The 23,212-nt window shown below is 37.3% G+C and overlaps 1 protein-coding gene across 1 annotated transcript; it reads right to left on the bottom strand.

The window, feature by feature from the left end:
* Window positions 1-594: 594 nt before the first annotated feature.
* On the bottom strand, window positions 595-22,401 carry slc44a4 (solute carrier family 44 member 4). The gene is made up of 22 exons (XM_044335212.1): window positions 22,099-22,401; window positions 12,147-12,195; window positions 11,820-11,893; window positions 9,430-9,508; window positions 9,202-9,301; window positions 8,969-9,100; window positions 8,816-8,876; window positions 8,404-8,524; window positions 7,512-7,595; window positions 7,001-7,113; window positions 6,468-6,590; window positions 5,781-5,880; window positions 5,449-5,541; window positions 5,214-5,316; window positions 4,722-4,981; window positions 4,064-4,158; window positions 3,573-3,676; window positions 3,197-3,270; window positions 2,946-3,016; window positions 2,041-2,135; window positions 1,832-1,916; window positions 595-1,378 (listed from the first exon to the last, which is right to left on the bottom strand). The coding sequence occupies exons 1-22, from the start codon at window positions 22,139-22,141 to the stop codon at window positions 1,260-1,262; spliced, it is 2,178 nt and encodes a 725-aa protein (XP_044191147.1). The 5' UTR covers window positions 22,142-22,401; the 3' UTR covers window positions 595-1,259.
* Window positions 22,402-23,212: the final 811 nt, after the last annotated feature.

Here is a 23,212-nt window from a genome sequence, read left to right as displayed (position 1 = left end):
ATGTAATTGTTAAAAACACTCAGTAGGATAGCCAGGGAAAGTTATGGCGTCTCAGACACAAATCTGCAACAATTTGTCAATTAATTGGTAAGTTGCCAACAATTAAATTAATTAAAAATGATCTGATTCCAGCTTCTCAAATGTGAATATTTTCTGTTTTCTTTAGTCCTCTATGACAGTAAACTGAATATCTTTGGGTTATGTACTGTTGGTTGGGACATAAAGACATCTGAGGACGTCATCTTGGGTTTTGGAAAACAGTGATTGACATTTTTCACCGTTTTCTGACATTTTATAGACCAAACAACTAATTATTAATCAAGAAAACTGACAGATTGACTGATAATGAAAATAATCGTTAGTTGCAGCCCTACTCATGAGAGTCAAGTTCTAAAAGTGATATTTGATCTTTAGCTCGGACGTGCAGTGCAAAGTTTAGAAAATTATCATATGAATCAAACTGACTGTTTACATGTACAGGATGAACAACCCTGAAAACACTGAACAAGCTCTTAATTATCAAATTAAGTTAATGTCAAACAGACATAATGTATCTGTAGTTGACCAGAGAAGACCGGCACACACTAGAATATGTACAGTCATATTTACAACTTTATTATATTATTTTTCATATAATCAACATCATTATGTTGATTTAAAAAGTATTTATAAAACAACCATGTTACAAATAATATCTAAAATATGTTCTATTTCAGGACAGTTTTTGTTCCATTGGAAGAAATCACATCTTAGGATTCCTGTATGGAAGACTTTCAGCAAATAAAAAAAAAATCTAACTAATCTACTAATCTTACTGGCATTGACAGCAATTTAACTGGATTAACTGGTGCATGATTAATCAGTCTAAAATGTGGAAATATTGCGCAGCAATAACATCACCTTTATAAAGAAAAACGGATAGTGTTGATGAAAGAAAGAATATTTTAGAGCTTACAGTGATTGTGAACCAAATCAAAAAATATTTTTAAAATGTAAAATGATGTAATGCAGGATTACATTGTAACATAAAACCTCACATGACTTACATTTACATGCTCACTCTTTTCATATATACAGTCATTAATACTATATATGCACAAACATAATAAAAAAATAATTAAAAAGTGCAAAATCAGTTTTGGTAAACTTATGTGGGAGAAGATGGGAGTTTTAAAAGGTTAAAAGACGCAAATAGTAAAAGATATCCTGAAAATCTGTGACACAAATATTCGGTTTCATGAACTCAGTAGGAAAGATCTTCAGTCTTTTGCTTTACCCCTTTTTGGTGGCTTGTTGGATTTGTTGAGGATCTTCATGAGGTTTTTGGACATATAGTACGGCTTCTGCTCAGATCCGTCATTACGCTCCAAGTCCTCCACTGTGAGTGTGAGGGACAAATTGTGACAATTTAAGTGATCAAACAGAAGACTTGTGTTAGTTTCTGAGTGTTATTATTGTTTGTATTTATTGTATTACTTGACTCAAATGTTGTCCTAATTATTAGCAATTAATAGCTTATAATTGACATTGTAAAATGTTAAATTAAAAAACATTTGAGATTTTGAAAACGTTCCAAAATATTTCCCTGTAAAAACAACCCTGCTCGCACTTCCCATTGGCAGTATCCATGCTAACAATTTGATTGATCATAGTGATCTATTATGTTTGAAAATAGGTGATTTTTGCTCCTGTGAGGACAGATGTAATCATCAGTCTACAGTAATTGTTTTACTGTCAATGAAATATTATTTTACTCAGTATTCCTGTGTAAATAATACATGTTAAATGTGAATGTGGAGGCTTTCAGAAAAACTCAAGTTAATCTACTTACGGAAGCAGAGGAAGAGTGTATCGACACACATGTTGTAGACGCTGAAGAATCCATGAGCTATGAGGTAGCTGCCAAACACCACAGTCTACAACATCACAGATATGGAAAAAAACAACAACATATGATTTAGAATAAAGTTCAATTAGTCAATAGTTGATCTGAAAGACTACTTTAAAAAACAGAGAAAGGCAACTTGTACAGTAACCCACAATAATTGGCATCCAGTAGTAGTTGAGGGTTTCGGAGCGGAAGCTGCTGCCTGGTAGAGGTATTCGACCAGAGAAGAAAAAGAAGGACAACACACCTGGGAAAAGATTGAGAAGCTAATATCAAAACTGAGAGACTTTACATTTTCTCTGACTGCAGAGGGAATGTTACAGAGCTTTATGTTATATTTAACCTAATCAAAGAAAAGATTACTGAGCTCTTTCCGCTATACATAATGCTACTTCAACATTAGTTGTATTCTTGAGTGACAGCAGCTGTTGGAGAGGGAAGAGCTCTCATTACCTTCTGAAGAATATAGAAATCTGAAAATGTAGGTGATTAAATATTGACTACTATATTAGCTAATAAGCAACACAGATATTCATAAGTCTGTTTTACTGGCGAGTTTCAGTATCTCAGTACTGTACAATCCCCTATTAGATAATAGAATTCTGGCTCTAACACTTTTCACCGTATATCCATATACACACTCAAATTTAAAATTGTATTAATCAATTTTTTGGATACTGGGGGGCAGTGAAACAAGTTGTAAACACTTTGTCAGTGAAAATAAATAAAAACAGTAAAGTTGTGGTTTGTGAAACTAAAACAATGAGTTGAAAGACACAAAAAAAGTAGTAGTTGAGTGATAATTCGCCACTATGAGTGACTCCTTTCACATCACATGTAGTCATTTTGATCCTTTGTTGTTGAAAAAAAAAAAACATTGAGCAGCTTTCAGGATGCTGAATAATGGAACAACATACTGTCCATTTGCATTTTGGGTCCAAATATACTAGTATCTGCCTTCAAATGCTTCTACAGATTCAGTCCTGAAGTCTTAAACGTTGCTTTGACACGTTTTTCGGAGTCTTGCATTTGCCTAATGTACTGGTGCCATCCTTACCCACTCCTCCGACCACCAGGAGCTTCCCAAAAAACAGCAGCAGGTCTGTCACTTTATCAAGCACCACCACCCTGAAGGAACAGATAGTGTGGGTCAGAGAAACAACGCTATTCACAGAGGCTCCGTTCCAGCCTCTAAAATACACGTAAATGTACTCGCGTCATACAGGCTGGTCATTACAGAGACAACAGGTAGACCGGCGGTGATGAAGACGCCGTCTTTAGCAGAGGAAACATGACTTCAGCACAAACCTGACAACGTTTCTCATGAGCAGCATGAAAGCATTTTTGGCTGAGACGCAGAAGTTTTTCCCATAAACGGCGATCTGTCAAGGAAACAAAATCATTTGGTTTTAGGAAAATGCAACATTTAACATGAAACGAATGATATCTAATATATTATATGACTAACAGACACAAGATAAAGATTGTGACATTTTATAAATTGCATAATAAGTGCAGTACTATTTTTGTTACATTGGGTCAGTTTTTGTTGGGGTCAAAAAAGCATTTTTTCCTCCTTTTAATAGTACTTTAAGACAAGTACTACACTCTAAATATTAAAAATAATTACTACTACAGTAATAACAATTCAGATAAGAGGGGCCTAACAATACATAGTGCTTACCATAATGTAAGCGTTCCTGTTGAGGAACTTAATGAACTTCTCCAGACACCAGAAGCAGCACTTCATGCAGCACAATATGAAACGTGCGACTGGATTCTGTGCCGCTGGGATCGAGAAGACAAAACATGTATTAATAGCCTTACTAACTAACACAGTCTCATTTCTAAAGACACATTCCCACATGCAGGAAGCTCGCACATTGTTTGTATTCCTTTATCCACTTAAAAAGCTGGAAAAACTGAGGGTACAGTAGATGGAAACAAGAGAGAAAGATGGATTCAATCTGCATTATGACATTCATATATAACATATTTTAGAGTAAAGGCTTCATTCAATGAATCACACTTTGATCCATTCCCAAAATTAAGACATCAGATATCTTATTTACACTGCAGCATAAGTTACACACATGAATCAATCACATGAAAAATATACAGTATTATTGTGGGTGAGACGCATTCAGAAGGTGAAGTGAGGGATTTCAGCCTTACCTCTGGTTTTGTGGTCAATGTACTCCAGGATGATCCTCACTAACTGCACCAGAGTCAGGATCAGAGCACCGAATGCCAAAGAGCCCACATGGTACCTAAAAAAATATTAATGTTTCCCTGGTTATATGAGTATCTAATGATGAATACTGTCCACATTTTGCTACAGAACAGTACAGATTTAATGCTAACAGATCATGGTATCAAATTACAGGATTATGAGATCAATTGTGAGGATATGGCTCTGTGCACAGCTGATCATTTTTATTTATCAACATTTTACAAAAAACAAATTTCTAGTTAAAAGTCCTCAGCAAATACAGTTTGTATTGTTTAGCAGCTGAAGTCTGTTATGTGAAGGTCTAAAGCGCCCTCTAGAAGCCAGAGTGGAAACTGCAGTCAGCCAGCAAATCCCTGTACTGGACGGATCAAACTGTTTATCCAAACTACTCTTGACTTTAAGGTTAAAAAATGTGTTCTCTTTCTACACAACCTTCTGTAGGACAAACTGTTTGCATGTCACAAGAAGTATTAGACAACAGAAGTCCAGAAACGGCATCATTGCTGATTGCAGGTATTCAATGTTTTGGACACTTTGACAGAGAAAGACACATTTATTGTTGCAGAATTTAACCTACTTGACAGCAGCTCATTAACCTACCTGAGTGAGCGTATAAAGCCGCCGCACACGGGGAACATGGGGATATCATTTGGTTTCTTGAAGGCCCAGTAGTAAGAGGCAAAGGCCCCCGCCAGCGTGCACTGCCCCAAGGCGATGACAAAATTGACACACCAGAGAAAGGCCACGACATTGTAGATCTGCAGGTTGAAGATGTTCCTCTGGAGGAGACCTTCGTCGTTGTATTTGATGAAGATGCAGCTAGCGGAGGGGCAGCCCGGGTAATCTGATGAGGTGAAGTTCTGAGAGGAGGAGATGGACAGCGGGTGAGACGATTTGAAGAGCGTGTCAGCCACTGTCAGGTGATTGGACATGTCATACCTTGCTTTTAATTCAGTTTTATAGTGGAAGAATCTGACTGACTGACAAATTCCTTCAACTGTGTAATTTAACCAAAAGGAATAACAGGAGCAGATTTAGTATAGGTTGCTATTATCATCCACACTACAGTATAATTACATTGAGCCAACTTACCTGAGGGTCACAGTTCACGGTGCCATTGATTCCCTTACACTCGCTCGCAGTGGAGTTGAGAGCCACTACTCTGTAGATTGGGCCTCCTGAAGTGGCCAAATATCTACATGTATCAGTTAAAGAGAAGCACTGATACTCTGGATAGTCAAACTTAACAAGAGTCTGTACAATGTATTAGTAACATCCTGACAAACATACACACACACACACACAAACATAAAATTAAAAAGGATACAAAGCAGTGGCGCCCCAGTAAGCAACACACACCAGTAGGAGAGCGAAGGTGACCAGAGGGTACAGCAGAGAGGACATCATGTGACTGACTGCCCTGTGAAAGACGGACACACACATCATGAGGTCATCCTATGGAGGTACGATACAAACAAACTTGAAGGTACAGTGATTAGTCTACAAGTAAGTTTCCAAAAAAATGCTCATTCCCATAAAATCATTTTCACAATTATTATTGATTCATCTTATATAATAAAGATCCTAATAACAAGCAGTGGTTAACATTAGGTTAAATACTTTTTTTTAGTATTATTGAAGTTATTTTAAAGGACTAACTTGCTGGACTCCTGGATGAGGGCGATGGCTATGAGGATCCTGGTCCGCAGGAAGATGATGGTTAGGAGAATGATTGCCTCCACCACAGAAATGATGATCACTGAGGTGGAAAATAACAAGAAAAGTGTCACAAGAAGGAAGAATAAACAAGTGCTAACTAAGTAGGACTTAAAAATATGAACTCAAATAGAGAAAGATCCAGTTGCAGGGAGCGATAACCCTTGAATCAGGGTCATCTGTTATCTGCAGCGTTTTACAATGTCATCAATCAAGTGGTGTTGTAAAAACGACATGTATTCGTGTGTATACCCACAATGGTTTTATTGCATCTATTTTTGGACATGAATGTTTAAACACATGGAAGTGATTCAGGAACTATTATCAGTGGTTTTCTCCTATTTATAGCTCTCATTTCCTCTGTAGTGGTATTTGCCTCAGTAAGAGCTGCCTGGTTGAAAATATTTCTTATTTTCATTGTACTGACCTTTGTATTTTGACTCTGACCTAACTCAGTTTTAATGTGCACATAAAGATCCCTCCAAAATCCAAATATGCCACCAGGCAAACTAAAAGGTTTAAACTTATCCCCACACTGTGAGAAATACTTGAGGATGGTAAAACAGCACATGGTTATGTAAAAAAGGTGCTTTAATATTTCATATAGAAAAGCATTTTATTCAGACTCACAGAAGGCCAACCAGGTCTCTTGGGTTTGCAGGTAAATATTGAAGTTGGTGGTGAAACCTATGTCAGCAATGGTAGCAGAGGCTTTCTTGTAGTTATCATACTCCCAGTAGCAGTGCCATATCCCTGCAAGGCAAATGAGAAAATGATTCATAGACACTCTGACACATCAACAGACACATACAAATTAATTGCCCAAACAGACTGTATTTGTGTTCAGAACAAAGATGTAAAACTATAACTTATAAGCTTCGTATCCATACATTAATGAGCCAAATTGAACAAGACAAGCAATATTTTCCATTAAAGAATGGACCTGAATTCACTCTGTCTACATTCAATCAGACAGATAACCCATCTTCCACAGTTTAAGAGAATTAATTTGTGGTGGTCGACCCCTGTGGGTTGGGTCGTGCCACCATATCATGACTTAACTTCTAATAAAGAAAGTTGTTTAAGTGGTCTATATGACTACACCTGCAGACTCTCTGTAATGCATGTTCAACTATATAAAATAATTTCTGTTCAGTGTTTACCATAAGCCCCGGCGCCCAGGACTCCTATGATGAGCACCCACACCATGACTGGAGCAGTGAATCTCAGCAGCAACAGGAACAGCATGCTGACCACCATAGCTATAAACAGACCACTGAGAGGGGGGGACGGACAAGTTGTGAAGAAAACAAAAAATGAGTGGATAAAACAAAAATGGACTAAACATAAAGGCAGAGATCAAAGTTGAGGGATGAGGAGATATATAAAAGATCAAGGTATAAGCATGAATTACTAAATTGTAATGGGTTAATCATTTTAATTGTAAGCCATTTAAAAAAAGATTAAAATACTATAAAATAATTGAGCATAATAACTGCATACTGCATAACTACTCCATGTTTAACAGTTCAACTCTGTATTGCACATTAAAATCTGACTTCAAACATCAGAGGTGGGACTATATGTTCAAAATGTCTTTAGTATCTCCTATCTCCTATTTGTATGTCTGCCAGTAGGTGGCAGTGTGTGGTGTAGTTCTGCCAGTCAGCTCACAGGAGGATCCACGGCCATGACGACGCAAAATCCTCAAAGATTCGGACACCAATCTCCCTGGCATTGAAGCCATTCAAAACGTCCCTAATGGAGACAAAAGCAAGGACAAGCTGAGTCAGCGACAGTGAAAAGCAAAGGATCAGGTAGAAGAGATATGGTAAACAAAAGGAGAAACTAACAAATACCTTTTATAAAACTAACAAAGAAACAAAAATAGACACTAACTGCGTACAAATTTGAAGCATTTATGTAAAGCCTGTTACATTACTAAAAGTGATGTAGTGGTAAAGAAAAACATGAGTCAAATATAGTTTCCAATCAGTGATCCTCCTTAAAATATCAACTACCTTCACTCATGCTTTGTTCCTTATAAAAAGGCCCAATCCTCTTAGTTTAAAGCCATTTGCTTTAATGTACATTATGAGATGTGATTTTAAAACGTAAAAACACCATAAACTTTATTCTAAAATAAGTAAAGTGCAATTTAGGTGAATTTTCTCTCCACTACATCTCTGATGAGACATAAATAAAGCAAGGCAGACTAAATAGACAGATCACCCTAAACACTCAGAAAAAGAGAGAGAGAGAGAAAGGGAGTTTTTTTCCACAGACTACTACATATTAATGCTGCAAGTCCCAAGAGAGCGTTTCACATGATATCTAAGGCCGCTGTGTATAACTAACAAGCAACTAAAGCTGCTACACTACAAATCAACACAAAAACTCACAAACCACCGACCCTGTGCTGGTGATGAGGAGGAGAAAAACAAGAGGGTTATTAAAGTGTGTGCAGTTATCTGTGATTTAGGTGCATGTACGATTACACGCCAGTGCAAAAGTCATTTTTATTGGTAATGGACATAAAAGGCTCCAGGAATCCGCTGTATCTTACCCAGTGCCATTTTTGATGAGGTTGACTGTGTCGTTAACGGAGGAGGGCAAGCCTGGAATATCGGAAAACTCTGGAGGGATGTTCTTCAGTAATGAGATATCGGGCAAACATCTCCCCAGCACTACCATTAAGGGAAAATAAAGGAATCAAATTAGCTTGAAATTGATTAAAGTATAATTTGTTAGTCTCTTTGCATACTTGGCATCACCCACTGAACAATTATGGAATTAAACAAAACATCCATGTGAACTTTGTATTTGTTGATTAGTTGCAGTTAAATCCACACTAAAATAAATGAACAGCAGCAGAAAACTGAAAACAAACCTGTAATCCGGTGCTAACATATCATGTAATCTATCAGACCAAAATGAAAAAGCAGTACAGTCTAGTACACATGAGAAGTTCAACTCACCCGATATTGTTGGCATTTGGAAGAAAGGACACAGCTCCTTGTCCACAATTTCTTTAACAGTCTGAAAAAAAATGTAATTTGCTGGCTAAAATACAGACCAATTTCATAAACAAAATTTTTCACTTAACTGAAATCAAAACAAATTAAACTTACCAAGTTAGTAGTTGCCAGGTTGATGGATGGCACACAGAAGCTTTGATTGAAAACGTCTGCTGGCTTTACACCTGGGATATATGACAATGGCGAAACAGCCCGGAAATCAGTTGGGCATTTTTCCACGCACACCTATGGGTGGTGAAAAAAAAAGTTCATTTCTGAGATACTGGAAGAGTCTGGTAAATAGTCAAGTATCAGTACAAACTACAAAACCAAGGAGCCGTCTCTACCTGTGTGGTTGGACACTGAAAACCATTAAGAGCAGAGGCCATTATATTGACAGACGTTGCACATTTGATCATGTCAAAGTAGAACAAAGTGGGTCGGCCTCTGAGAGAAAAAGGACAGGAAGAAAGAGTTACTGATTTTGCATTAATCAAATATGTAGATAATATATATATATAATACCTGTTTAAAAAAAAAAAAAGGATGAAAAGGGTAGAGAGATGTTAAATTACTCATTTGGTCCGATGCCACAGAACCATCCAGTTGAGTTTCTTGCATAAAGAACATGTCTGGGATCTCCATAGAGCCAAGCTGATAAAAAAAAACAAACATTAAAACAGAGATAAGAAGAACAGAATAAAAGCTAATGACGTAAAAGCTAATGACAAGTTAGTCAAGCTGGATTGTGTCCATTTAGTCACTTAAGTTTGACATTGACAGATAGTTTTAGCGTATGAGGAAACGTTTTCACTTGCGTTAACACAAAAAACTGTACAATCATAATGTTTGCCAGTTTATTGTTTGTACGGGGGTATATACATATATATATTTATATTCCACACATTAGCATTCACAAGGTTTATTTTATAGACTGTATATATATATATTTATATTTCACACATTTGTTCAGACTGTTCATTTATGACAATAATCTAAAAAATGTGTAAAATAGTTTCTGACAATAGTGTTTTCTGGATGAAGTGGGAAATATGGACGTGATTCTGTTGTACCAAATTGTGTAACCCACCAGATTCTGTTTTTTTTTTTTTTTCCAGCTATGTTGCCACTGCACATTTTTAACATAATCTATCAACAAGTTACCCACAAGTTGTAACAGGCATATATTCAAATTGGCTCACAAATTTCCATTTTTGATGACACCTGTCAAAATAAGGCATGTAATCAGGTATGATAAAAACAAATTGGCGGTGGCCGGCTGAAATTATCTCAGTTCAACCACAAGAGGGCACAACAGTCTGACAAGATGCTTTGATGACATCTCTCTTGTTCCCATGGGGTTCGGTTTGAATGCACTTATTGTAAGTCACTGTGGACAAAAACATCTGCCAAACGATTGCAGTGTAATGTAAAATGTAATGTATTGAATTACTAACTGACTGTTTTTTGATTTTAGCTGCACACACACACACACACACACACACACACACACACACACAGGCTAAAGAGTGAATTCTTTGACTATTACCACTGTTTCTCATAAAGAAGACTAATGGTTAATAGTTCTCTATAGTTTATGGAGAATAAATCCAGACACTAACACATCAGCAAAGGCCAATAGGTTTCTCCACTTCACCACTACAAATCGACCTTCGCCAACCACTGCTTTTGAACTGCATCCAGTGAAGAAAATAGCTGATTATTTGGGACACATTCAACCGTTGACACACATACGGTGACTGTGTTACTTATCAGACCTCTCTATTGACTCTAGATAAGAGAGACGGCCCTGTGTGTTGGAATGAGTTTGATGATTGGCAATAAAGAGCAGCTGACCGGATGTTCCCATAGAAATCAGCTGCTCATAGTTTAAAACAATAATGGAACCTCAATTCACTTAAAGACACGACTAAGTAAACTTTAAATGATAATAAACAATAATAAACCAGAATTTTTTTTAAAAAAGTGTAAATCTTGAGGTTGGTGGTGAAACATCAAAAACTGAAACATCATAGCTTTAGCCAAACTATGAAATGTGCATCTTGGGAGTCGTAGTTAACTTCTACCCTGAGAGCTTTTTGGCTGGACCGGCCACAGACCAGTCCTATGACTGAGTGAGTGAGTGAGTGAAGTTACACCATTGCTCTTTCAAAATGAATCAGCATGAGATGATGGAAGCAGAGGACAGCAGTGCAACAGAGTGACTGTGTTTCCTGCACCGAGCTCTGACGCTCTCAGCTCAGGTGTTGGATTTTATAACTGAATTAATACCAGGACTCAAGGTTTTATCACAAACGATGAACAACAGCATTAAAACACGAGTCTTGCAAGTAAAATGTACGACTCATGTAGCTGTTTAGTTTGTGGCGGCTGCTTTGAAGGTGCGCTTGATTTGACTGTAACTGCGGTAACCAGGTGGAGATAAGCCTCGTGAATTTGCCAGCCATATACTAGGTTTGGACTCAGTCTTGTTATCAAAGAACCAGATATTTTTTAATGCAGCTGTTCATCTTTTGCACTTATGATTAAACTGTGAGAGTTTTGTGCCAATCCAGGCTGTTAAAGTGCTCAAACTGTGAGTCACGTAATGTCGTCTACAGGAAAAATTAATGGGATTTTTAATGGGACTTCTGGCAACAAGGGTGCCTGAAATAGCTCCTGACTGGCAAGTGCCTGCATTTAAAATCCACACCTTCAGTTTGTAATGCAGGCTTTACTTAAACATTTGTAGTCTCCTGATGACACGGAGGAGTGCCCCTTTGAGAAAAGCAGCAGAGAGAAAGTGGAGTAAAAAACTGTGGCAGAGAAAACGTACAGAAGTACTGAAAGTAGTGGAACAAACAGAATGGACAAGAGGAAATGTGGAAAACAAAAAGAGTGAAGACATCATTTGAGTATGTGGCAGATTCAAAAGACTGTGTAGGTGGTGTCAGGTTACTCTCACCTATAATCCCAACTACTATGTAGCCGAGGATGACGGCCATAAACAGGATACAGCAGATGATATCAGTGCAACCTCTGATGAAGAAAAGAGAGACAGAGACAGGTGTAAGTGAGCAGGCCTGCGCTTTGCATTGAACTTTGCCTTGGTAGGGTGACAAATGTGATTCCATCAGTCAACAGAAACTCAACAAACACGTATCTGCTATGCAAATGTAAAAACTCTTACACCACAGTAGAAACCCTACAGCTAGAGTGAGGATTGGGGATTAAAGGAGACTAGTTGGGGGGGAAAGATTGTATAGACAAGCAGGAAATGAGACAGATTCACCTTTTATTTATGGGTCCGTTAAAGGTCGGGTCATACTGAGCAGGTTGTCCTGGGGAGAAAAAAAACAAAACAGTAAAACAGCAAATCAGTTAATTGGTTTGTCCTAAACACCTTTATTGACTGTGGTGACATACTGGTACTGTGTCATAATGTTATCAGCGACTTCCTTGTTTGTGGTTTTTGAGACAGTCTATCAAGGACACACTAGTTTATCCTTCAGTTTTATAATAGCACTAATGGCGCAATTCCACCTCAAGAAAATGCACTGCTGATTAAAGCTGTGTTTCTTGTGTGTGTGTTTGTATAGTGTATGTGTACTTGCAGAAATATTTCTAAGCAATAAGATGTTTTCTTGTGTTCCTTTTGAGTTAATGAATTACTGTGCAAGTGAATGAGGAAAACGTGAAGACAAGAGAGGGAATACTATATTTTTATGGGTCAGTTGCTCATAAGTGTTTTACAATGTAATTACTATGATAAACGTGCCAGTGTTACAGGAAAGAAATGTCTCAGGTATGTTTCCTGGAACAGGAAGAATGAGTACCTGTAACAACAAACTGTGAAATCCAGCAGGTATCATTTATCCATATAAACTGAAGTTTAGAGTCTAGAGTTCATGTTAGTCACTCAATGTGAAATCACAGTAAAGGCAGTAAAGAGAAAATGATCTGAGTTGGGGCACAGCACTAAAACTCGCAGCTCAGGATTATTTGAATGAAATTTGAATTAACAATTAAGCGTCTGGAGGAGGTGGAGTCGCGGACATTCATCAATATAATGGAAAAATGTACACGGTGAAAACTTGTCTGTAGCCTCCATTGCATTTTCCTGTCTGGCAGGCAAAACTAAACAGACTGCTTATAATCTCAACCTCACCTAAAGACTTAAAAACAGGTTTTCAGAAGATACAGTCATCCTTTGGCATGTGGCAGATTGAACTATACCACAAATAACAAAAACAACAACACTCCAACACTCATTTACCAGAGAATTAATAGTGGTGAAGGTCACGAGGAAGAGTCTGAACAGCCTACTGGTTCTTCAGTACGACCTGATAAAAAGCATGTGGGTTCTCTTTTGTTGCTTTGTTAGATTTTCATCTGACGCCTGCAAACATTAAACACGCTGCGTGAATCTGACTGCTCCGTAGGGACGGACAGTTTGACAGGCAGCTCACCAATGATAATCATTTCTCATAGCAGCTGGAGCCAAATTGTCTACACTGACTATAATATGAATACAGATGACTGGAGGCTGTGTCGGTACTGCCATCAGACTGTCATGTCAGGTTGCCTGAGTAGGATGCAAATCTTTAAGCAGGATGCAATAAGTTGGTAACTATTTATACGGCTCTGAATGGGACAGCAAACATAACACTTTTTTCCCCAAACACAGACCAAGAAAAGATTGAAACTGCTTCACTGGAGTATAAATGTGTGAAAAAGTTACTAGAAGCAATAGAGATAAAACCTAATCTAAACTTCTACTACTTCAGAATTTCACAAACAGACCACACAGTTGTATCCATACTGTTTTTGTGCACATCATTTGCTTCCCAAACCCTCATTTGTGTAATACCATGAAAAATGACTGAGGAAGCAATATGAAACAAAGGAACCTGTTCATCGGCCTCTTGCAACGCCGCAAGTATCAGATTTCAGCTGTGCTAGGATACAGCTTGTGTTTGGAATAAATGACAACCTGGAAAGTGGCTCGCTGTGACTCACACAGTGACTTTTCAGTTTTTATGCCCTTGTAAAAAGGTGGAGAAAAGCTTTAAATGCGCAAAACTTTGAACCCCAGACATACAAGCTGCACCTCATTTTTATAGCTTGGAGTTGCAAAGTAGAAAGGTGACATGTGAGGTCATCGCTTCATCCTGGTATAACAGACAGAACAACTGTGTCTATTTTTAGTTTTCTTTGCCCAAGTTTAGCAAAACACTCAATCAAAACCACGATTAAGACATTTGTGAGAACAACTTGACTGAGAGGATGGCATAAGTAATTTAAACCATGGTTAATTGGTAACCTGCGGTATTCAGAGGACTGACCCAGAAGAAAAGAAAGAAATAAGTAATCTTTGCAAAATATGAGGGGAAGGAACGTATCCATTCAAAGGTGATGGATTTGAATGTTGACTCTGATGTGTGACTCCTGACTAGCTTCATAATTTAACATGTTAATAGCCATGGCAGCAGCTCTATAAAACAAAGTATTTCTTATCACTACGAATATTCAAAGGGGACATAAAAAGAGTCATTGAACCTATTCAAATAAACAATAAAATAAACAGTGGTCTGTTTGTTATTAAGTTTTTGATTCTAAAGTAAGATTTCAGCAAGTAAAAGAAAAAAGTACATCTACTTGACAACAAACACCTGGTATGACAGATTATTATAATTATATGTTTAATCCTTACTAATCCAACCAAATATGAACATTTTATGGATGGAGTGAACAATATTTACATATTGTGCAATTAACTTTAAATCTCTTTTAAAAAAATGGATATACTGCATTTTAGAATGAAATGCTTCGGTTGTTTTCTAGCTTTATACATTAGCTTTATTAACTATCTTGTGTGTTATAGTCAGATGCTCCAGTCTTTCCCCCAGAAAGACTGGAGCAACTTTAACACATTTTCTGGTCAATGATTTGCAGCAACTTCTGCAAAGTGACTTATTTCTAAACATTGTTTCTAAACGGTCTTAACCCCCTGAAACCAAAACGATTTTTTCTTCTTTTTAAAGAAGTTTTTCTTTCTTTTTTCCTTTGTTTTTTTTTTGGAGGATTTTGTGAAAATGTTGCAAAATTGCAACACTTATAACTATCACAACTTTAATTTTAACAAAGTTCATAGATTATTAGGCACTGATGATTAAATATCAAAATATGTAACTAAAACAAATTTTATTGACATGAAACTGTTTGATACAGCACAATAAAAAGCTAATCAATTTGACTAGTTAAAACTGTAAATGTAATCCATGTTATGATGCATTTCTGCATGATAAAAAACTAAGAAAATGACTTGTTATTGGAACTTTTTTTGACATTGCAAAATTGGAGTTTTACTACATCACTGCTCCACAATTTCTTCATATTTACATATTGAACTTTGCTTGAACATCATAGTGATCTTGGATGTCTAAGGACTTTGGGTTTCCTTATGTGTGAAACTCAAGGGAGCAGTTTCTTTATCTGTAAAGCACAAACGAACAGCAGCGGCCTCTTTTTTCAACTTTCATTGGCAAGTACCCCACACCATCCCTGCGAACATCAGGAGGGGGAGCATTGTGGGCCATCTTTTTTCACACTGGGGCTTTGTGCTCTTGACTCATCCATGGATGGTCTGCCTCTCTTCAGGGTATTGATTTGAATGAGAGAGGTTGCCAGTTGTGCCTGAAAGCACCTCCTGATCATGACGTCCCTCACAGGGATCTGCAGGGTTCGCTCTACAGTCATGCTTGAACTGCAGCCGAGCATTGACCACTCCAAGGATGATGGTGTGCCAAAAAAAATGTACAAATACCAGTGTGTGGACCTATTGTGGAACTTGGCTGTAAAGGAATCAAGCAAATCGATCCCACCCATGAATCGGTTATACATCTTCACAATGCATGGTCTTCTCACTTCAATGGAGGATGTGGTGGATTTGTCCCACTGGGCAACCTTGTTAACTAGGTATGGACCATCAAAAGTGGAGAGAAGAGTAACTGACGAGTTGTCATAACACCTCACTTCATCCACTCTGAAGTCAAAAGTCTGAAGTCCCTCTGCCTTGTTTTCTCAGCTCCTTCACTATGTGCCCTGTGCATGTGCAAACCTGAGGTTTGGCACATGCACAGGGTGTAAAGCTTAAAGAGTCTGATGAGTAAAGTCAAAGAAATGTCCTGCAGGAAGTGCTGATGCAAGCTTCATAAGCTTAAACTTGGTATATTTACCCTGCACACTTCCTTGAGACACGTCAAAGTCGCAGACGACGCCTGAGATTCCTGTTCTTGCCCAAACCTTGAAGCCCCATGTACAGGGGTTCCCACGTATGTATTGTCTGATTCTACTGAACTTCTGAGTTATGCTCCTCTGGTTCTATATGTAGACATTTCTCTCTGAATGCATCCAACCATGGCCTAATCTTCCAAAGTTTGTCCTTGTTCTGTTCACCTGAAGCAGTGAGGTTGTTGACAAAGTGGATGGATGAAAGCAAGTTCTGGCAACGGTTATGAGGCATTACGTAAGCTACAGGGCCACAGCGCACGTCGGCTTCACAGTAAACCCTGACACGAGGCATTTGTACTGTACCCATTTGCAAGTACATGCCTATCATTTGCTCTAGCTCTTTAACAGATATGTCAGCAACTGTCCCATGTTTCTGGAGACTGTACTCATTGCTCTTGACTGTCACATTCTGAAGCATCTCTGAGGACAAAAACCTCTGAAAGTACTGCAACAGGGGTTTACAACATTGAAACAAATCCTTCAAAATCGTGTGTATTATACTTTTTAATTATTTGAGTTTTCTATCACTAAATCATCTTTAGAATAAAGAGAAAAAAAACTACAGGTCAAACACTCACTTGGAAAACTGTTGAAATTGGTCCAACAGAGAGAGCTGGGGGGTCAGTGGGAGATCGCCATGTTGTTTGAACTTGGACTGTGGTATTTCTTACAGTATTAATATTTTCTCACCAAAAATGTTGATGTGATACAGTTCAGAATCTGAGGTGTTGGGATATGTAGCGTGTGTCTACATTCATTCAGTAACAGTTTCAAATAGATGTTGCAATTTCACGACTGTGGGCCTCAGAAAAACGAAAAAACATTGCGTTTAAAACGTGCAACCGCTTCAACCAAGAAAAAATTCAGACACATTTTACAACAACATTACCTAACTTGATTGGGTAACAACGAGCAGTCTGAAACCTCTAGCTAACATTCAAATGGATTTCCACTTCCTCATGAAGGCTGAAACAACAGCATAGAACTAGCAGGAAGCAGATTACCGGTGAGAAAACATGGTGATGAGTTTAAAAACAATATTTACATAAAAAAAGTTTCTTGGGAACAGAGGTGAGGTTGTCACAGTAAAGCCATGATTAGTACAACTGTCAGCCGACACTTGCGATACCTTCTTTTGTCGTCGTCCTATTCTCTGTTGTTTATCATAGGTTATTTGAGTTGACGTGAAATCCGACGGCATTTGCCTCCAGGGAGGATTTGTTTACTGTAGCCTTGCTAAACCTCCCAGACTGTCAATAGACTTGTGACTCCATCAATACATCAAATGCCACAAAGAGCAAACAAGGATGCACGAAGCGGAGATCTGATGTTTACACGACAGACGGCTACAATGAAATTGTCAAAGGCAGGTCTGTAATGTGTCCGTGCATAAACAGTGACAATTCTCTCGGAGGGAATAGGCTCTGTTACACCAATCCAACTTTCTCTGCTCTATAATTTGTTGGCAAAAGACAAAACGTGATTAGTTCAACATGATACTGCCGTTCTCCTTCACAGTGGAAAACTTGGTGGTCAGCATCCACGAAATAAAGAGCAGTCTGCCTAAATCACAAACCATTAAAAGATTCTGCAGGAGCAATACTAGAGCTGAAATAATTAGTCGACTATAGGCAGCTATTTTAATGATCAATTACTTGTTTGAGTTATTGTTTTCAGGGGAAAATGCCAACCATCTCTAGATCTAGCTTTTAATTGTCAGAATTTGCTGCTTTTCTCTTTTTTTATGACTGATTTGTATTTTGCACACAAAATTTGAAGATGATACCTTGTGATGGACATTTTCTGAAGTCTTATAGATCCAACAATGAATTGATTAATCAAGAAAGATAATTGAAGTGTCATCAGTCTTGGCAACATATAACTTCTTCATCTTTTGTCACAGCCATTGTCATGTGGTGGTGGAGTTTTCCAATCTCTCTGGCTTGAGACCTCATTAAGATGAAGCAATGTGTACTTTTGAACCCTCAACACAGTCAGCAGCTCAACCAAAAATGATTTTTCCATCTTTGTCTTATCTTTTGTTTTTTGTTTTTTTTTTAAAAAGGAGGCCTGGGTAGTTAAAAGCTTAACTTATCACTTATCTCACAAGAAAAAAGCAAATATTCAAGAAGTCAAACAAAATAAACAAATGTTAAGTAACAGCTTTGCCCTCTCTTCAAATTTAACTTAAAAAGCAACTTGCAGGTTGAAATTGTGGAGCAGTTGAAGTTTTGAATTTTTTTTTACTGAATTTACAGTTTATGTATCATAAAAGATATCCTGTGAAATATTAATGTGTGATTTTATTAGTTTAATGAGACATCAACGCAGAAATTAAGACTGAAAAGTTAGCATTTTGAGCACCTTAAAAAAAGCTTTTTTTCCCTCAACAAAGCGTCATATTACGTTAGTGACTTTGCATTTATTTCTGTCTTTCTTTCTTTCTTTTTTTGCTAGTTTTTCCTAGCAGGAAAAGCAGCAGCTAGCTTTCATGCCTGGCTGAGTTTTGTGCAGATGAAGACTCTTCATTGCTGCCTTTGTAATGGAAGAACACGGTTGCGTGTGGGCTCATTTTAGACAGAAGGGTTGTGTTATTTGCGATATGATGAAGTTCGGGACTGTGTTAGGCTGATAGCTGGTGCAGTTCCTCCGGTACACAAAGCTGCCTCATCAGCTCGACCTTCAGCAGCAGCTCAGCGCCGACCAAAGAGACTCAGCTCCACGAAGACATGAACTGTTCTGGTAAGTTCAGGAATCCATTAACTCGACACGCCTGCATTTCCCCACTGCACACATCCACCTCTGGAGGGAGAAGCACCGAACAAAGGAGTAGCAGAAACCAGGTAGAGGATGATGTGTATGATCTGAGGTCTAATCATCAGTGGTGCTGATTCCTGCTGTATTTGTACTGGTTTCAATGTGCTTAAACCAGAAAATAATGTTTTGTAAAGACAACGCACCAAAGTTGATCACATATTTGTAAATAAATCTTATAAAATATTTGTTTATGCAGGGTCTATGGGAGCCTTTAAACTGGAGAGTGACGCTATCAGAACAGCACTGGTGACGGATGTTCGGTTGTTGTCTTCACAGCATCAGAGTTTCTCACTGGAGGCGTTTCACTCCCTCGTCTTCCATTGTGTACCAAAGCGCGCTGACTTCTCCTTCCTTGAGATGTACAGCACGTGACTATTGTGTGATCTTTTCAGAATTAGTGCCACTAAAACTAATCCAGTCTAATCCAGTCTCATTGATATACATGGAGTGGACAAAATACCTCTCAGTATAAAGCGTTAATATTTAACAGCATCACAAACTGCAGCGTTTAAAATGACCATAAAGCTGAATCTAAATCAGTTTCAATAAAAACTGAACATTGGAACCTTCATGAACGTAGGATTTATTGCTTTGGCTAGGTATCAATATATACTAATAAACTGGCAACTGACTGTACTGATATATTCCTTTTTGACAATGTCCAAAATGCACCTTTTAGTGACAGTGTGATGCTACACATCATGTCAAAAATGAGGATTTACTATATATATTTGCCCCATCAAGGAGAAGCCATCGTACAGTTAGCAATTTCAGTCATTTAGTATAATTTATTATTTGATATATTATATATTTTTTTATCTCCCCCAGCATATGCATCAGCCCTGATGGAGTCTCTGAGGGAGGACTACTCCAGGTCACCAAAGACTCTACGACACAGCAGCGCTACCTTGTCCTCCACTGGTCTGGGGTCCCTTTCCAGATCTTGCAAGTAGATCACCAAACCTGATGCAGTCTGCCTGTAACCTCCACAGCCTTGATGGTTTAACACGGGACTTAAGAGTGAAACCCAGCATGGATGTTGTGGTTCTCAGTTTGCAGTTTGACATTATTACAAGTCAGATTAATTCATATTTATACATCCTATAAATATATTTATCAAAAGGTTACATTTTAGTTTCAGACTGACTCAATTGTTTTGTTGTTTATTTGTATTTGAAACCTGGTACGAGATTTATATGAAATTTGGTGAAAAATTTAGATCATGAATGACTGAGTGATGGGATATTTTTGAACATTTTCACTATTTATATATGGTTATTAAATTTTGAAAAAAAACTGTCTCGTGATTGCATTGCATAGCATTGTTTAGCTTTGGCGTATCCGTAAATTGGTATTTTTTTCATTTGACCATATGTTTGAGATACATCCAGACACATCATTTAAAACTTACATTCAGCATGTTTGTATGTCTTACCAGATTCTAGTCAAAGGTGGATGTAGCATATTTCATACCAGTGTTTTACAGGTTAGTGGTTTCTTGCTGTTATTCTATTCTATTCTCTTGTTAAAACACTTACTGATCAGTTTGATGGTGATGGTAACTTCCAAATTAGTGCTTTGAATTTTGGTGGTGTGATTGAACCTTGGTTTACATTTGTATTACATATATAGGTGCTTTATTTTAGTCAATGCAGTTGGAGAATATTAGAATGTATTAATAGTTTTTATTTATATATTAGTATTAGCTGCTGATGCCTGAAGGCCTTAATGCAGCATCTATTTGTTACACATGAAGCTGCTCCTAACTGCATAAAATGTTAATTACATCCAAACATTACACTTATTATTGTGATAACTTTTATTAATTGTCACCTAAATGAGGCCATTGAAACACTTTGTAACATCTGTCGTTCTATTAAAAACTTAAATTAGAAATGTATCTCTATCTGCCTCTCGCACCGTCTCTCTCTTTCTCCGTAAACATAGTGAGGAGTTAAATCAGACACTGTGACATATAACTGACCTAAAAAGCTGCTCTTTAAACCTGATATGTGATAGCAAACGTTACAGCATTGTGAGGTGAAACAACACTGTGTTACGTGCCGCTAGCAGCACATATGCCTGGTTGTCTGCTGGTTCTCACAATGTAAGTTACGGTATAACTGAATTTCTAGTTAATGATCATTATTTCTTTTAATCCTCGTTTGTCTCTGATCCTTTGGACACTTAACAGCATCAAAATTATGTGTTTGTAGTCCATCATATGTGAATGAAGAAACATTTACAACCTCTTTACTGTCAAAACTAGCCTTGAGATCCATTCCTTTCTTGTTGTTCAACTTGACAGTGCTCCCTTCTGTTACGTCACTTCCAGTTAAGTTTTTTTTTTTAGACGCGGAAATAAAATTCTCTAACAACAACAACAACAACAACAACAACTTCAGAAGTCGATGTAGTGTATACACAAGCACATATTTATGAAAATGTAGTTCCTACATCATTTTCCTACACATTGATTCACTGGGGGCTCCAAACTTCAATTTGCTCTTTAAGGGGATCCTGACCAAGCACTGACTTTAAAGTACTGTGCTTGTATAACTTTTTTTTACATGCTGGGCTGATTTTAAACATTTCTTTCTGATACCACTTAAGTTGTTTCTAAACAATTAAAGAAATTACAATAAAATAAAACAAACAAAATTTAAAAAAAAATTAAAATGTGTATGGATGGCAGACATGCTAGCTGCTCACAGACAAATCTGTAGACTCGCAAACATTTGACCTGACGAATGTGTCAGTTTTTCTTGTTGGTAGCTTAGTTGATTATTCATTCATAAACAAATACTTTTTTTTAAAGATTTAGATATAAAATGAGATGGCCATTGATTTATATAAATAAGCCCACCATTATCTATCAATTTAATATAAATTTGACCTAAAGATAAGCTTATATCAATTATCAACGTTAACAGATTAAAACCACTTGTCAAAAGAATATTCATGAAAGTTATTTATTAGAAATCAAATTTATAAACTTTTCTAGTAAGCCCAAACTTAGGAAGACTAAAATATAACGTTATTAATTGCTCAAAGTAAAAGATATACTGAGATATAAATTGAGATTTCAACAACAGAAAGTCAACTCTCAGAGGTAACGGACGATGTCCACTCACCATACTCGGAGTCCTCGTTTGTCTCTTCCCGTTTTCTACCCATTTTCCGCCTCAACTTCCACCTTTTCTTCCTCAACTTCTTACTAACTTCCTTAACTCCTCTCTTTACTTAAAATAAACTTAAAAACTTTCCAAACCAAAACCTAAAAATTGCCTTTAAAACGGGTACTGTCGCGTCCAGGCGATCATGGCAACCAAGTGAGGAAATCTTTTTTCTTCCTGGCAGTTGTAACTAGGTAGTGACGTCATAGGCGCACCTGCCGCTGAGGGATGCGCACCTGCGCGTGCAGCCGAAGATTGTTTACTCAACAGAGGACTCACTCTTGACCTGTGAAATGAGAAGGTGATTTTCTTAGGATTGTCTCATCTTGTACTTTTAACAGGTTGAATTGGGGCCAATCACACAACTCTGAGGGATGCGCACCTTCACGTGCAGCCGAAGATTGTTTACTCGACAGAGGACTCACTCTTGACTTGTGAAATGAGAAGGTGATTTTCTTAGGATTGTCTCATCTTGTACTTTTAACAGGTAGAATTGGGGCCTATCACACAAATTATATGTTTTCAGTGTTGAAAAGTCACTAAGTACTCAAGTACTGTACTTAAGTACTATTTTAAGTTAGAGTATTTTCATTTGATGCTACTTCATCCTTCCACTCCACTCTATTTTCAGAGGGAAATATTGTACTTTCTACACCACTACATTTATTTGACAGGTTTAGTTACTTTCCAGATGAAGATTTGACACAACAGATAATATAACAAGCTTTTAAAATACAACACATTGTTAACGTCACATTTCAGACGGCTGAGTTCCACCACATAGTGATTTTTCTGTCTAAACTTCTCACATGGTTTCATTTCAATAACTGTTCGAATGATCCAATAATTCAACAAAAATCAAAGATTAGAGAAAAAGTCAAAAATTGAAAACATATTTGTGTATCAGAACTTTGTTTTTTTCAGACAAAATAATCTGTATATGTTTTATAGTAAATTGCAAATACACATGCAAGACTTGACTATAAAATGGCACAAAATATTATCTCTTATCTTCTAATAAGAAACATGAATGGTGACTATGTTAATATTTTACTTTAATGCTTGAAGAAAA

The sequence above is a fragment of the Thunnus albacares genome, chromosome 19 (assembly GCF_914725855.1).
Source record: "Thunnus albacares chromosome 19, fThuAlb1.1, whole genome shotgun sequence".
In the NCBI taxonomy this organism is placed as follows: Eukaryota; Metazoa; Chordata; class Actinopteri; order Scombriformes; family Scombridae; genus Thunnus; species Thunnus albacares.
This window is presented reverse-complemented; position numbering and strand designations above follow the sequence as displayed.

Coding starts and splice junctions, on each gene's coding strand:
- slc44a4 (XM_044335212.1), bottom strand. CDS start 22,141: ATGGGTAGAAAACGGGAAGAGACAAACGAGGACTCCGAGTATG. Junction 6,591..7,000: donor CCTGGGCGCCGGGGCTTATG/GTAAACACTGAA, acceptor TTTGCCTTGCAG/GGATATGGCACTGCTACTGG. Junction 1,379..1,831: donor TACACTCTTCCTCTGCTTCC/GTAAGTAGATTA, acceptor TCACACTCACAG/TGGAGGACTTGGAGCGTAAT.